The sequence below is a fragment of the Pochonia chlamydosporia genome, chromosome 4 (assembly GCF_001653235.2).
Source record: "Pochonia chlamydosporia 170 chromosome 4, whole genome shotgun sequence".
In the NCBI taxonomy this organism is placed as follows: Eukaryota; Fungi; Ascomycota; class Sordariomycetes; order Hypocreales; family Clavicipitaceae; genus Pochonia; species Pochonia chlamydosporia.
The window spans coordinates 4509563-4525189 of NC_035793.1; the positions used below are offsets into that span (position 1 = coordinate 4509563).

Consider the following 15627-nt stretch of genomic DNA (forward strand, 5'->3'; position numbering starts at 1 on the left):
GAGCGCGACGACCCGCAGGCCCTTAAAGCCTACCTGGCCGAGTTTCACGACAAGTTCATCGGATTGACCGGGACATACGACCAGATCAAGGATCTTTGCAAGAAGTACCGAGTGTATTTCAGCACACCGCAGAATGTCAAGCCCGGTCAAGATTATTTGGTAGATCACAGCATTTATTTCTACCTGATGGATCCGGAGGGCGACTTTGTTGAGGCACTGGGACGACAGCACTCGCCGGACCAAGGCGCCCAGTTAATCCTGGATCATATGAAAGACTGGAAGAAATAGTGGATACTCTTAGGAATGGGGGAAAACAAAACGATTGTAGTATTTGCGTGTATGATTGGGAATACGTCCGTGTAAACTAGTGCATCACGATTTGTACATAGACTACGCCAACAATGTTGGTCAGAACAACTCAATTCTATTGTAATGTATACATCAATTGCATAATCCGAAACAGTATGATATGTGTCGAATAGAGCTCTTAGACGAACTAATCTAATTGCTGGTGACAAAACCCTTCCGATACCCGAGTTACATGACATCCGGCTGGGCGGAGATGACCCACGCCTCCGACTACGGGTCCGCATGGAGCTCATATGTAATACATCTGCAACACATCTTCAAACGCATCCAACCTCCATCAGTAACCATCTCCAACCTTTATCTCTACATCAAATTAAGGAGTGGGTGGTTGCAGCACCCCGTCGTAGCCATGTCACGCATTGCACTCTGCATGCGGCGCCTGTCTCTGACTCCTATCACCAAACCTCAACAAATTCCGTCCTCACTCAACCTCACCACCCGTATCTCATCACCGCGAACCCAAGTACGAGCCTTTCAAAGCACACCATACTTATCAGAAAAATCAACAACCTCACCAAATACCAACCCTCCACCCTCAACCTCAAACAAAGCCTTTTCAGACATCGCCTTCGCCTTCGAGTACATCCCCCATCCCCCCCCCCCTTCCCTTCCTCCAGCCACCTATCTAACATCCTCAGCATCGATGGCGTCCTCTACCGCGGCGGCCAAGGCATCCCCGGCGCACGCGAAATGCTCCGTGCCATCCGCTCCCAAAACATGCGCTACGTATTCCTCACCAACGGCGGAGGAGCCCACGAAGACGCCAAAGTAGCGTCATTGACAAAACGCCTCGGCCTCTCACCCGACGAGGACGTCATCCGGGACAGAGTCATCTTATCGCACACCCCTATGCGGGGATGGGCAGACGCAGTCAAGAAGCAGACTGTTCTGATTACGGGATCGCATCCTGAGACGGCGCGCAGGATTGCAAACGAGTATGTCTGCGAGTCATCTGTAGATGTGCGCTGACGGTTCTAGGTACGGCTTCAAGCGGGCAATAACGCCGGCGGACTTGATACACGCGAATAGTAATTTGTACCCGTTTGATAATCTGAAGGATTCGCTGCACGCAGAGTTTCGAGACTTGCCTGATGGAAAGTCTGCGTCGGCGGTGACGGATCCGTATAGTAAGGATCTGGGGGACTCGGCGGTGAAGATTGACCAGATTTTAGTGTGGAATGATCCGCGAGATTGGTCCCTTGACATACAAGTCATTCATGACTTACTCGTCTCACATAAGGGATACCTAGGTACTCTATCTGACAAGAATGGCAACCGTGAACTCCCCAACAACGGGTGGCAACAAGACGGCCAGCCGGAACTGTGGATATCAAACCTCGACCTTGTGTGGAAGACAGAATACCCCGTCAACCGCTTCGGCACAGGTGCCTTCTTAGAAGCTCTCAGGGGAGTATGGTCCGCTGTGACAAACGGCGCGGAACTGCAGTACAATGCGTTGGGGAAGCCTTCACAATTTACGTATGACTACGCGCATACCCGGCTCTTGCAGTACTATTCTGGCGTGCGTGAGGGTAAGAAGGAGGCCACGCCGCTGAAGAGGGTATACATGATTGGTGATAATCCGGAGAGTGATATCCGCGGCGCGAATGAGTTTTGTCCGGAGGACGGGACGGAGTGGGTGTCGATTTTGGTGAGGACGGGGGTGTGGCAGGAGACGGTGGCGGAGAGGGAGCCGCGGTTTCGGCCGCGTGTTATTGTGGATGATGTTGTTGATGCGATTGTTTGGGCTTTGAGGAATGAGGGTGTTGATGTTGATAGGGAGAGGTTGATTGCTGGGGGAGGTGGGTTGTGAATTTGGTGGGCTTGAGCTTGATGTTGATTATTTGGTGAGCGGATATAGATAGATTTGGATAGAGTACACATATGTCTTATTCAACATATCTTGAGATACTGTGTGGATGTCAAGTGTTGGTATTGCTATTGCGAGGTCATCACTCGTGTGTCCACATATTTTTATGGCCCAAAGAAACGTGCGCTAACCGAGCGAGTTTACGAGTCTTAGAGGCGATAGTATATTTCATCTATACGGCAATATTTATAACTGGACTAAAAACGAAATTGCGAAGCGCTGTTAGGAATCGAACCTAGCCTCCTTTATATACTCTAGAAGCTCGTTCACGGTTAGTCAATTATGAGAGTGTAGGCAGCCAGAGAAGACCCCTCCATTGGGAGACGTTCTGGCGTCCTGAGTTCGTATTATTCAGGCAGGCCGTTTGGAAATAGGATACAATGTCTCGAAATCATGACAATGCAACGATTCCGGGCCAGTCAAATGGGAGGAGAATTTCCGGATAATCGTAAATTCGTACACGACGGAAGTGTGGCAAGTCGGTTCGCACTAGGCACATAGGTTCATCGATTCTGGTCGGCTTGAAATGGATAAACTTGATGAATTGGCCTTTCATCCCATTTCCCCAGTCGCGGCTGAACTTTCCGATTGTAGCGACCGAAGACCTTTGACTAGTGGCAAGGGTTGACGCAGCGGCGCCCAACAGGCGAACCTTGCATCATGATGCAGATTGCGCAGGGTCCATTTCGCGGAATGACAGTGGTGAGGAGACATGGCCATTTCTGTCAAGCAGATCCGCCCACTTCACATGCAAAGGGACCAAATCATGACCCAAGGGAGAGGAACATCGGGATGCCAAGAATGCTAGAAGAGTAGCAGAACACAGGGAGCTGGAAGGGAGGAGTGGAGACTCATACCCGTTCCAGCATGTAGATTAGGACGAGATTTGCAGGTGTGCATCCCGATGTCACTCGGCAGCATGGTCATTTTGACTTCATGTCATCGCCATGCTGCATTTTGCGTTGAATCGAGGACTTCATTCGTGTCATTCGACCAGACATCATGGGTAGCACAACAGACAGAAAATACCTCGGGTGCGAGATGCCACATATTCGCGCTGAGGACGGTGTTTCTCGTAGGATCACGGCCTAGGAGCCGGTCGCACCAGGGTCCATATGGAGATTCTAGGCTGGCCCATTGATGACACAAACGCCATGGTTAGAAGCGGAAATGGCTGAGGCCTGGACAACATTGAGCTGAGAAAAATTGAGGAAGAGGCACACGAGCAAGGGACAGGGACAAAGGGACCAGTTGACGGAGAGTGGAGAACAGGCACCATGGCGTTTGCTTTCGGCGCACGAGGTAGGAGCGAACGACATGTTGGGGTAGCTCTTGCCGTTTGGCTCTCGGTCGACTAACAAGAACAAGGCAAGAGGTCACCTGAGCAAATCCAAGCCCTCTTCGCTCTGGTTATCTGTCGGTGTGGCCACTTCCTCCCTTCGCTTACGATTTGAAGTTGTCAAATATTTGCCTCCGACTTTCTGCATCATTTCATGCCTATTTTGCTGTGTCTTGCACTTGCACACTGACGCCTATTTCATCCTGCATAGCTGCGTAAAGTTCATGCTCAACTTGCGCCACTAGGAACGACGGAAACAGACACAGGAACTTGGCCCATATTGAGGAGCCCACACCGAATCCACTTTCTCGTCATAACCTCGCGACCCTCCACACAATCAATTGAAATCGCTATTCTAGCCTACCAGACTTCTCGTACCTTTTCCCCTTCTTCCACCCTCGATATCGACTTTCGACGGCCGCTTCCTGTGGCCAGTCTTTTTGTCCGTCACGACCAAGGTGGACATTACCTCGCCTGTCGCTTCGCCTTTCTTCGTCTTCATCACTGAGACATCCCACCTCGACGCAAACAATCACAAGCCAAGTCCGCCGTCTTCATCATGGCCGAACCTAGCCCCACGACCTTCGGCCCCGCGCCCCTGCGATCGGCCTTGAAGTCAGACGGCGATGGTGACAGAACTCCTCCTACCAGTGGTACTCTCAAAGGTACGTGTAGTCAAAATGCGGTTGGATGCCACGTATGTGTGAAGAGGTGTTGTCGCTGGACGTAGTACGGAGTAGAGTGTGTTCTATCGTGGTTCGCTTCGTGACTGCCTTACGGTGAACCCACCTAGATCGTGACCCTGCGTGGCCACGCAACTCTGTAGAAGTCGAAACCACACACATTGAATGTAAGCTTACAACTGTATAGCTGTGCAAATTGCCGAGCCGGTGCCTGACTTGGACGAGGAGTGCCAAGCTACGAAGACCTTTCGCGCAGGAACAAGCCGCCGACTCAGCGGCAAGCCAGCATCTTGCAGATCTTCAATTAGCGAAGGCTCACCAGCTATGTGGCCCGCCGATGATTCTACGCATTCTTCTAGTCAACAATCCTCTCAGAAGCACCAGTATTGCGCTGAAAAGCTGCTTGCTCAAGTTTCAGACTGGTTGGAACACGAAAAGCGAAAGAAGGCTGCCGCCCGCAAGCCCAAGTCTCACCGGCGCAAGTCCAAGTCGCCGCCTGATCAAGGAGACCGGGCGGCTCCCACACCACCAAGTCGTGAGAGATCAGATTCAGTCGACTCTCAATGCAGTGATGTGTCTTTCGAAAAGCTTGAACACATTTTGCAAGAATCTCTGGCCGCGCTTGGTCTGAGCTCAGTTCCCCAACACCCACCCAAACTTTCCCGTCGACGACGTGCCAATTCCAGGACCCTTGCGCAGCGCACGGCCTCGTCCGACACTGATTATGTTGACGGAGATGCCATTGTACCAAGCTGTGACGCCTGGCTGGACAACTCCAAAACTCTCAGCTACACTGGTGGCGCAGCAAACGAAAATGACCCAGAAGAGGGCAAGGTGGACAAAGAAAACGATCCTTGGCTGATCTTTAAGAACGAAATTATTCGCATTGCCCATACGCTGAAACTCAAGGGATGGAGACGGATCTCGTTGGGGAGCGGTGACAGCATTACCGTGGAACGACTGAGCGGCGCGCTGACCAATGCGGTTTATGTTGTAACGCCACCATCGGATCTTGATGAAGTCGATGGCAAAAAGCCCCCTCCCAAAGTGCTTCTCCGAATTTATGGCCCCCAGGTGGAACATCTGATTGACCGTGAAAACGAGTTGAAGGTGCTTCAGCGTCTGGCACGCAAGAAGATTGGTCCTCGGTTGTTGGGAACGTTCCAAAATGGCCGTTTTGAGCAGTTCTTCAACGCCATTACACTAACGCCTGCTCATTTGCGTGAGCAAGACACCACCAAGTCGATTGCCAAACGAATGCGTGAGCTTCACGATGGTATTGAACTCCTTCCGCTTGAGCGGGATGGGGGTCCAGCAGTGTGGAAGAATTGGGACCAGTGGCTGGAGAACGTAGCCAAAATTATTACCTACCTCGACAAGCAATACGAGAGCACGCCGCCACCTCCGGCCAAGTCTGACTCCGTCGTCCACGCATGGAAGGCCAATGGCTATGTTTGTGGAGTTCCTTGGGAGCAGTTCTTGGGCATGGTGACAAAGTATCGAGCGCATGTGGTAACTCGCTACAAGACTTTGAAAGCAATCAAGGAAAGATTGGTATTCGCACACAACGATGTAAGTGGCAATGCGATGGCGCTGAAATTGGGCAATATACTGACAGTGTATCGCATAGACACAATACGGCAACATTCTGCGCATCAAGCCGGACGACGAAAAGTCGCCGCTTCTTCAGGCCGCAAACAAGCACAAACAGCTGGTCGTCATTGACTTTGAATATGCTGCCGCCAATGTACCCGGCCTTGAGTTTGCCAATCACTTTACCGAATGGACATACAACTACCACGACCCGGTCTACTCCCACGCCTGTAGCCATGAACGATACCCAACGCCTGAAGAGCAGCGACGGTTCATCAAGGCTTATGTTGACCATCGGCCTCAGTTTCCTGCCGCCAGCTCTACTCCACGTATGAAGGCGCAAGATAGCGGTCCGGGGACACCATCCCTCAACCCCACAGCCTCATCCAGCTCCATTGTCGACTTCATGCTTGATGCCCGCGTTCCTCCTGGCGGATGGAGCGCCGCGGAGCGTGCTCGAGAGGAGCAGAGTGATTTGCAAGTACGTGAGCTCGTGGAGGAGACGCGTCTATGGAGACCAGTGAACAGCGCAATGTGGATTGCATGGGGTATCGTACAAGCTAAGGTCCCCGGACTGGATTGCAACAACGAGCCTGCATCTGAGGAGGAGGCTATCAAAGCTGAGCAGGAACTTGGACCCGACGAATTCGACTACTTGAGCTATGCCCAAGACCGAGCGTTGTTCTTCTGGGGTGACTGCGTGCAGCTGGGGCTGGCCAAGGCAGAGGATCTCCCAGAGAAGCTGAGATCAAGGTTGAAGATGATTGATTATTAGGCGTAGCAACTGGAAATTAGCATATGAGGGTCTGGCATAGCCCTGTATTTATGACAGTAGATTCTACATATTTCTGAATACACCCCATCCATGACAATGTGGCCATTCTATCTCCATATATGCTTTTCATCTAGTCATTCCATGTTCACATAACATACCTACCTTGCTTTGAACATGGATAATTCTATGCATCCAACTTCAACCGTTCCAACATGGCGTCAATCTTACCCAACAAAATCTGATAATTGATGGCATCCGACGCAAACTCATCCTCGGCCATCTCCCCATCCAACGTTGCAACAACACCATTTCCTTCCACCGCATCCCCATCCCCATTCATCACCTCCCCCCTTTCAGCCAACGCCGCCGCCGCCTCAGCAGTAATCTCGCCATCCTCACCCATCATCATCTCATCCAACCCCGCATCCTCGAACCGCAATCGAAACCGCTCCGACAAATAATACCGTATATCGTCCAGCAACTCAATCGTATCCGTCTCCTCACGCTTCTGAATCCGCTCCGCACTCTCCCGAATAAGGTCCTGAAAATCAGGGTCGTCGATATAATCCTCCAGCCGTGTAGCCAAGTACCGCGCCGCAAACTCCTCCAATCGCTGTACGCGCAGATCCCACGCCGCGTGAATAACGTCGTATATATTAATGGGCTCCATCTCCACGACCTCTACCTCCTGTGCTGTGCCGTTTTCACCATTGTGTTTGTGTGTGCGGTCGACCAGCGCGTTGGACGTCCCACTGCCGAGGGTGCTGATCGCCTGGGCGGCCTTGCTCTTCAGCGTATCTAGGAAGAGCATGTCTGCCGTGTACAGCAGGTCCAGGGCGTGTTCGAGCGGACAGACCGTGTTTTCGGTGTACAAGAATGTGAGGACGAGTTCGAGCACAGCGGGCGAGCAGTCTACGGTGACGACGTGCAGGTTTGCGGAGCGGTGGGACTCGACAAAGTCGCCGGAGAACATTTTTTCAAAGTACTCGCTACGGATGAGCATGGCTTTGTGGACGGGGTAGAGGGCGGATTTGCGGGTTGTCGTGGAGGAGGTGCCAAGGGGGATGCCCTGGCCGTTGAGGAGCGGTTGCGTTTCCTCGTAGGTGTCATCTGCGCGGAGGAGCACGTCTGCAAAGGCAGGATTGTCAAACTTCCACTTGATGTCGTTGACGCGTTCTGTGTCGACGACCATTTTGTTGCCCAGGACTTTGGATCTGAAAAACTCGCCGATTTGCTTGATGGCGCGGTCTTCTTCGTCTTGGTACCGCTGGCGGGCGAGGCGGCGGTCGTTTCCTGCCATGATGGCTTCCCAGAGGTGTTGGACTTCAAGCTGCTTGCTGATTTTATCTAGGCCCTTGATGACGTCCTCCTCTGAGATGAAGCTGCCGGGGGGGACGAGATCCTTGGGCAGGTCGCCGAGGTAGATGTACCGGAGGACGATTTGGATGGCTTCCACGGGGATAGTGTGGGCGAGGTTCCATGATGGTGTTTCCGGCTGGGCTTCGAGTTTGCTGCGGAAGTAGGGTGTTCGTGAGGCGAGTAGGAATTTGTGTAGGTTGAAGGTGCGTGTGTCGGCGGTGAGTGAGATGTCTGATGTGCGAGGGGTGCTGCGGGTGAGGAGGCTGGAGATGTGGGTGGACCAGTAGACGTAGGGGTCTGATGATTTTGAAAAGTCGTATTGTAAGAGGAGGTTGCGTATTCTGTCGTTGAGGGCATTGTATATGCATCTTTCTCCTTGGAAGGTGTTGCGTTCTGCGAGAGCACCTGTTGTCAATTAGTCTCCGACCTCCTGTGTAGCTACAAGAGGATATTTTCCGGGCACAGGGTGTGGTGTACCTGATTCTAATAAAAGCTGGACAAGTTCATAATGTCCACAGAGACTGGCCTAGTGTGTCTTTTAGCAAGTGACCTTGATGCGATGTCGAATGCTCTGTGAGTCTGTGATAGCTCCAGGGTAGTACTCACTATGATAAGTGGCGTGTAGTCGAACCGATCTTTGCCATTGATGTTGACACCCTGGCTGATACACTCCTGACATTTGCGCAAATCGCCATGTCGACACGCGAGCAAGAATTCGTTAAACTCATCGCTCTGGTCGAGCGGGTTCTCATCGCGCAGCACGCCGCTCTTGATCATGGCGCTCTCTTCGCCCAGCTTCCCCTCCAATTCGTGCTTACGGAGCACCATTTTGGCGGTGACATGCGCAATGATTTCCCTCTGCCGATATCCCTGTACGATAATAGATAAAGACGCTAAAAAAAAAATAATGAATGCAAGTATATAAAATGGCAAGAAATCTACTCTACATGCAGAAACATAATGAATAGAGAATGAGTGAGCTATTCAGTTTCCACTCACGCCTTTTTCGGCTGGCTCTTAGTTAATCAGTCGTTAAATCCGAAGCCTCGCCATTGGCTCAAGAATGCCGTCACACATTTTGCCGCGCCACAACTGTAAGCTCCACTGCCAGCCACGCCACTGTGGCGCTTCAACATGCTTATCGATAAGTCGTTGCCATGGCAGCGTTTCACACTGTTTACATCCGTCATGCTCACCCCGGTCACTTCACGGAACCACTGGTCGTGGGTGGCCCAATGCACAGTGGTGCTAACGCTATTCTGTGTGCACGACAACCTAAGGCCTGCTTTCTCTCAGGTGCATTGAGTGCATGGAGAACCTGGACTGCAACGACTTATCCAAAGAGGCACCGAAAACTTAGTCACACTCTCCTCGACAACATCATCAACAACAGCCTTCGTTACTAACCACAGCAGGGTTTCGTTCTTTTTCCTTTCATTTATTGCGGTTGCATATATCCACCAGCAGCGTCATCGAGTTACTTGTGCTTTTGCTGAACAGCGTTTATGGGTTGCTGAAGGAACTTGTTACCACCGTGGGATTGACATTGGCGCTCGTCTGGAAGATTATCGTTCGCCATGTCGTCAGAAGACAAGTACGAGACGCTGGAGAAGATTGGTACGTCGTTCTCTGCTTGCCACTGAGCAGTTCCCCTTTGGTGAAATATCCTTTGCTGACCGCTTGTTTGCACCATAGGCCATGGCTCCTTTGGTGTCATTCGCAAAGTCCGCCGGAAGGCAGACGGCTTCATCATGTGCCGCAAGGAGATTTCATATCTTCGCATGTCCCAAAAGGAGCGAGAGCAGCTCCATGCCGAGTTCCAGATCCTTTCGCACCTCCGACACGCAAACATCGTTGCCTACTACCACCGCGAGCATCTCAAAGCTAGCCAGGACCTGCACCTGTACATGGAGTACTGCGGGAATGGCGACCTCGGCCGAGTGATTAAGGACCTGCAGCACAAGGGACAGAGGGCCCAGGAGAGTTTTGTTTGGAGCATCTTCAGTCAGCTTGTCATGGCGCTGTACCGGTGTCACTATGGTGTTGATCCGCCGGAGGCTGGTGCAAATGCGCTTGGTTTGACGCAGGGGAGTGCTAATGGTGCTCCTCAAGTGCCTGCTGGTGCTATGACGATTCTTCATCGAGATTTGAAGCCTGAGAATGGTATGTTGTGATACTGGTGTATGTGGAAGTGATGTAGAAGTGCTGACGGTGTGTTTAGTTTTTTTGGGGGAAGACAACTCGGTCAAGTTGGGCGATTTCGGTTTATCCAAGATGATCAAGTCGCATGATTTTGCCTCCACCTACGTCGGCACACCTTTCTACATGTCGCCTGAGATTTGTGCGGCTGAAAAGTACACACTCAAGTCGGATATTTGGTCACTTGGATGTATTATATACGAGCTTTGTGCGAGGGAACCGCCGTTCAATGCAAAGACGCACTTTCAACTGGTGCAGAAGATCAAGGAAGGCAAGGTTGCGACATTGCCGGAAATGTACTCGCCGGAACTGAATCAGGTCATTCGAGATTGCCTCAAGGTGAACCCAGACAGACGTCCCGACACGGTCCAGCTACTTAATTTGCCGGTTGTCAAGTTGATGCGCAAGGAGAAAGAGGTGGTTGACCTGAACAAGTCTTTGCGCGCACGGGAAGAATTGCTTCGCCAGAAGGAGAAGGAACTGAATGAGAGACTGTCCAATATGGACCGAGAAAGGCAAATGATGCGGGAAGAGATCGATTCCCAACTGCGACGGGAATGGGAAGTCAAGGCTCGACTTGAGATTGACCGCCTTGCCAACACCGAGATCGAACAGCTGCAGATGCGATTTGAGGAGGAAATTAAACTACGAGTAGACGCTGAGCTACAAAAGACGAGACACACGAGTGCTGTTCAGTCAGAGGCAACTGGCGCCTCGGAAGATAAAGCATCGTTATTGCCTAAGTCAGATTATCCGCAGTCATCAGTTGGTGGAGGAAGTGGCGACGAATTTCCCTCAACAACAGATGCCACAGAATACTCTCTCGACAGTCCTGATACATCCAGGGATCCTAAACGAGCAGCGCGAACACCGTTTGGCCGAGCACAGACAATGTTTGCCGGACATGCTGGAACGCCGATGGATATTGAAATGGCATCGCCGAGTCCCATGGCAATCGCTAATCTTTCTCTGTCTCCTCGTCGTGGAGGAGCAACCAAGGCACCTACAACCCATTCAGGGAATATCTTTGCTGCCAATGCAAACAAAGTTTCTGATCCTAGATGGGATCTTCGCGAACCGTTGTCCATTGAATCTGACGACGAGGATATCGTCCCCTCACCCACACGAAACATTCGCTCTGCCAAGAACCCATTCACTTCTAAGAACCGGCCTGTTCTGACCTCACAAAAGTCGTGTCCCATCAATCGCCTTCGGCCTCAAACGTCAAACACTGGACTAGTCTCTAAAGCAGCAAATGGTGCTCTGGCCGAGCCACGGCCTCGGTCGCCCACGACAAATCAGCAAGATTCCCTCCATGACGAGCATCCAGACAGATTCGAATGGCAACGGCTTGACACGCAAACATTCCGTCAAGAAGGATATGAGTGGTGGCGAGGCCCTGAACAAGATGGCTGCTAAGAACAACATCAAGGGTAGAACACTTGTTGAACTGCAACAAGCCCGAGCTGGAGGACGGCCATTGAGCGCTGCCGGCGGCGCTCTCGAGAATATCAGTCCTAAACGTGCTACGTTCAAGGAGAGAGTCGCTGGAGAGCGAAGAGGTAGCGGAGGCAGCGGGAGCAGCAGCAGCGGCAGTGAATCTGTTGCTGTTTGGGACCCGGAGCGAGATGAGATGCCAAGCCCATTTTTGGTGAGGCAGAAGAGGATTGTCAAAGTCTAGGATTCTTTGCTTGGTCGAGGGGCTGGGGAATATGAATACATGACATAGTTGGGGAGCTTTTATTTCGAGCGGGGAAGGATACCATTGTGCTTCTGGCATACGCGAGACATGACAGCCTATTTTTCTTTTTCTTTTTCTTTTGGTGCTACACATTCTTTCTTCCTTTGGCTGATGCCAAACCTTTTCTTTGTGGAGGTTGAGTTGGATAGAGGGTTGGAGTACGGGAAAAGATGTAATGGGGCTGGGGATTATGAATATGGCATGTTCATGGCGTTGGGGACTGAGATTCTTTTTTGTTAGGATCGTTAGGATGCATATCTGACATCTGGCCTCTGAGGCTGTCGCTTTATTAATATGGCTGCTGCTTTATTCTTTGGAACTGTGAGCTTACTCCCCCACGCATGAATGGTAGATACTGTCTGATATAAAGACAATGTCTATGGTTGGGACAAGTGGCGTTCTGTGCAGACAATCGAGTCTAGTGATATTGCGAGTAGGATTCCTGATCAAGATGCCGAATATGGTAATGAGTGATGTGATATCTGACATGTACCCTCTGAAGTTGAGTCGCGTATCAATATGGCTTAATACTTGTAGAACTGTGAGCATTCACATCTTTACGCGTAATAGTACAGTTAGAGCCCATAATTTGAACAGCGTCTAGGTGCCAGAAGGCTATGTTTGAACAAATCTAGCGTCGTAAGTACCGAACATTGCGTGAGATATTTGGCAGTGTTCAATACATTTGACCAGCTGTAGATGTGGCATATAAAGCTACAGTACCTGGTCATATGTATCTTTCCACGCGAGTATGGGTTAGTCGCCTCAGCGGGGGCGACTTCTCATGACCTCTCACTGTACGCATGAATGGTACAAGTTCAATACAAAGAGACAATGTCTGTAGTTTGGTCAAATGACGTTCTGTGCAGACGTCAACAGCCTGATGATTGAGGAGTAGGTTCCTGATGAACGTGTCGAATATGGTATATGGTATTGTGACATCTGATATCTGACATCTTTGAGGCTGAATATTTTATTGACATGCCTGCTTCTTTATACTTGAAGAATTGTGAGTATTTACTCCTTAGGTATGTGTGAAGGGTAGATATTATGCGATATACAGCTACGCGTGAATGGTAGATGTCTAATATAAAGAGACAATGTGTAAGTGGCATTTTGTGCAGACGTCAACAGCCTAATGACTGCTGAGTCGATCCCTGATGAACGTGTCGAACATGGCAAACAAGTAATGTGATCCCTACCCATGCAACTGACTGAATACGCCATGAGTCACCGTCACACAACATATATTGAGCACAAGTAGCACAACCCACGTTGACGTTTGCTAGCAAACGTACATCGGACAATTCGACGTGCTGCTGTACACTACTCTGTACCACATCGAGAACCTGTCAATCACGTAACACAGCATTTTGTGCTCGTCCCAATCCAGCCACCAGAACGTGAGTAGACAAACAAATAGTCTTGGCGGCCCGACCTGGATCTTTCCCATACGATTGGATCACTGCTTCGGGCACAAGGAGCGTGAAAAGTGAGTGAGGGGTTCATGTAGACCGACCAACCGACTACCTGGTTCACACCGAAATTGGCACCCCCAATGTGATTGAGGTGAAGACATGACATTTTAGTCTGGACTAACTTGCTCATACCGACGTCTTAGACACTGCCTGTTTCCCCTCCCGCTCCTTGTTCTCCCCCCCAGGCTGGGAGACCACAACCCGAAAAAAAAAAAGACCAGACGCCAGTGTCTCAGCTCCCAACGCCCATCGTACAGTGCCGTCCTAAGAATCATCTTGCGATTGGTACATAAATCTTGCCGCAAATCCACCGGGTATAAACAAAGTAGTAAAAAAAAAAAATGGATAATCCCAAATTTCATACGCCATGCTTTCCTGTTGTCTTCGTTAGGTTTTCCCAATTGCTGCCCGGTGAGGCACGTCACGGAGCGATTGGTCCGTTCTGGAGCAGACATCTCGTGACTGGAAGAGACATTGTTCTTTCCTGAAATGTGATTCACTCCATCCGTACGTAGGGGGTATCAGATCCGAAACAAAGTCAAGAAAATGAAATCCGTACCAAGTTGGAGAATTCTCCTCAAGGGAAGAAAAAAAGCAAAGGGTACCCTAACCAACAAAAGCAACACAAAAAATGTGCTCAACTGAAGAAGGAAGTGTTTAAAAAAAAAATAAAAAAGAAGACAGTAATAAAAAAACGCCAGATGAACAAATTAGCGAAGCCGTGAGGCCTGTCCCTATCTTTGCACAGCCGTGAGGCTTCGATTCCATCTTTGAAGTTCCTATTCCAATCATCCGCTTCCGTAGTCATTCGTACAATCCAATCTCGATGCCCCAAACGATTTTCGGAATCTGCAACATTGCTGTTGTTCTTGGTGCTGTGGTGGTGTTTTTTTCGTCTGCCCTTTTAATGTGCCTTGTTTGAGGATAACCGGATCCTCCGTACATGGATAAGTCGCGGCCGCGTGGCGGGAATAGCCTATGAGGCCATGTAAATGTCTTTGTTCTCTTCTTCCGACCTGGTTTCTCTTGACCACTTCCAAGAGCCACTCCGAATATTGATTGGTTCAGTGCCTGCTCTTGTGAGATGAACCGTGTTTATGCGAGTGAGAATGCGAATGCGAATGCTTGTGAGACGAGTGCTTGTGGTGCCGACTTGACGATCCACTCGTCTCCAAATCTCGTTCGAGTTCCTCAACTCTGGACCGATAACCCTTGACGATTTCTTTGATGTGGGCTATTCGGTCAAAATCCGTCTCCAACTCGTCAAGTTGCACTAGAATCTGCTGGTATCTCGCGATTTCTGCGTCGGCGCCATCAATGATGTTTCCGGCTCGATCATATTGAACTTGGGTGAACATTTGTGCTTGCTCGCTGAGATATTGTATGTTCTGTTCAATGTTCGCCATCAAACGATCAAAGTACCTCCCCAGAGCAGCAAGAGAAGAGCTGTCTAGTAGCAGTAGGCCCTGACTACTGGCTCTGCTGGCGGCGCGGGAGCTCGTCGATCCTCCTCCGAGTGCTGCTTGGCCCTGCCTCAGCAGCTGTATCTCCTCTGCTGAGAGACCCAGCTGTGTGTCCGGCACAGCGTTTGTTGCCATGATGGGCGACGCGCACGAGGGGCGCCAAAGCGCCTGAGGAATTGGCGAGCCGTCAGAGTCGAGTTGCGACGGCTGTCAATGACCTCTCGAGACGGATTTAACTGAGGCGACGGGACTGGATATTCGGGGGTTCGGCGCTGATTGGACGTGCCGTGGGCATTGAAGAGCACGAGTGGGAAGGCGGTGGTTGTCCTTGATGGCTCAGTCGTGCACAATCATGCATCGTCTTGATGGAAACGACGTCGACGGGAGCCAAGTCCGCGAAGCACCGGCAGAGACCTACGGGACGGAGAATGTGGTGAAGGTGGGAGAAGAAGACTTTTGGGCGGCTTGCTATGGTGACCTCAAAGTCGAAGCTAAGCGCGGCAACAAGATGGTGGGTGCACGGCTTGTCTGGCTTGGTGGTCCTGGAGGAGATTATCGAGCCAGCTCGTGATTGGAGAATGCCCGGCGGATCAAAGGGCGGGTGCGGATCTTTCGTAGTCTCAGAAGTCAGAGCTGGTGGTTCCTCAACGGGCCAAGCCGCAAGCCCAGCCTGGCGGCTTGAGGAGGGGACGAGATGTATGTTTCCTCCCGCAGTTGATGGATGGAGAGGTAATTGTTCCTGTTCAACGCACGAGAAC

General features: G+C 50.9%; 4 protein-coding genes across 4 annotated transcripts; 2 read left to right on the forward strand and 2 right to left on the reverse strand.

Annotated features, from left to right (window-relative positions):
• Positions 1 to 4137: 4137 nt before the first annotated feature.
• VFPPC_08731 (choline kinase) lies at positions 4138 to 6629 on the forward strand (the record flags this gene model as incomplete). Its single annotated transcript, XM_018287387.1, has 3 exons — positions 4138 to 4243; positions 4449 to 5833; positions 5892 to 6629. The coding sequence occupies 3 exons, from the start codon at positions 4138 to 4140 to the stop codon at positions 6627 to 6629; spliced, it is 2229 nt and encodes a 742-aa protein (XP_018144389.1).
• A 184-nt stretch (positions 6630 to 6813) lies between these two features.
• On the reverse strand, positions 6814 to 8816 carry VFPPC_08732 (ankyrin repeat and BTB/POZ domain-containing protein; the record flags this gene model as incomplete). Its single annotated transcript, XM_018287388.1, has 3 exons — positions 6814 to 8393; positions 8466 to 8514; positions 8595 to 8816. 3 exons carry the CDS (start codon positions 8814 to 8816, stop codon positions 6814 to 6816), a joined length of 1851 nt encoding a protein of 616 aa, XP_018144390.1.
• Positions 8817 to 9565: 749 nt separating this feature from the next.
• Positions 9566 to 11868, forward strand: VFPPC_08733 (G2-specific protein kinase nimA; the record flags this gene model as incomplete). Its single annotated transcript, XM_022428624.1, has 4 exons — positions 9566 to 9605; positions 9684 to 10151; positions 10210 to 11360; positions 11428 to 11868. The coding sequence occupies 4 exons, from the start codon at positions 9566 to 9568 to the stop codon at positions 11866 to 11868; spliced, it is 2100 nt and encodes a 699-aa protein (XP_022284426.1).
• A 2602-nt stretch (positions 11869 to 14470) lies between these two features.
• On the reverse strand, positions 14471 to 15004 carry VFPPC_14469 (ead/Ea22-like protein domain-containing protein; the record flags this gene model as incomplete). Its single annotated transcript, XM_018292238.1, has 1 exon — positions 14471 to 15004. The coding sequence occupies one exon, from the start codon at positions 15002 to 15004 to the stop codon at positions 14471 to 14473; it is 534 nt and encodes a 177-aa protein (XP_018144392.1).
• Between the last annotated feature and the right edge of the window lie 623 nt (positions 15005 to 15627).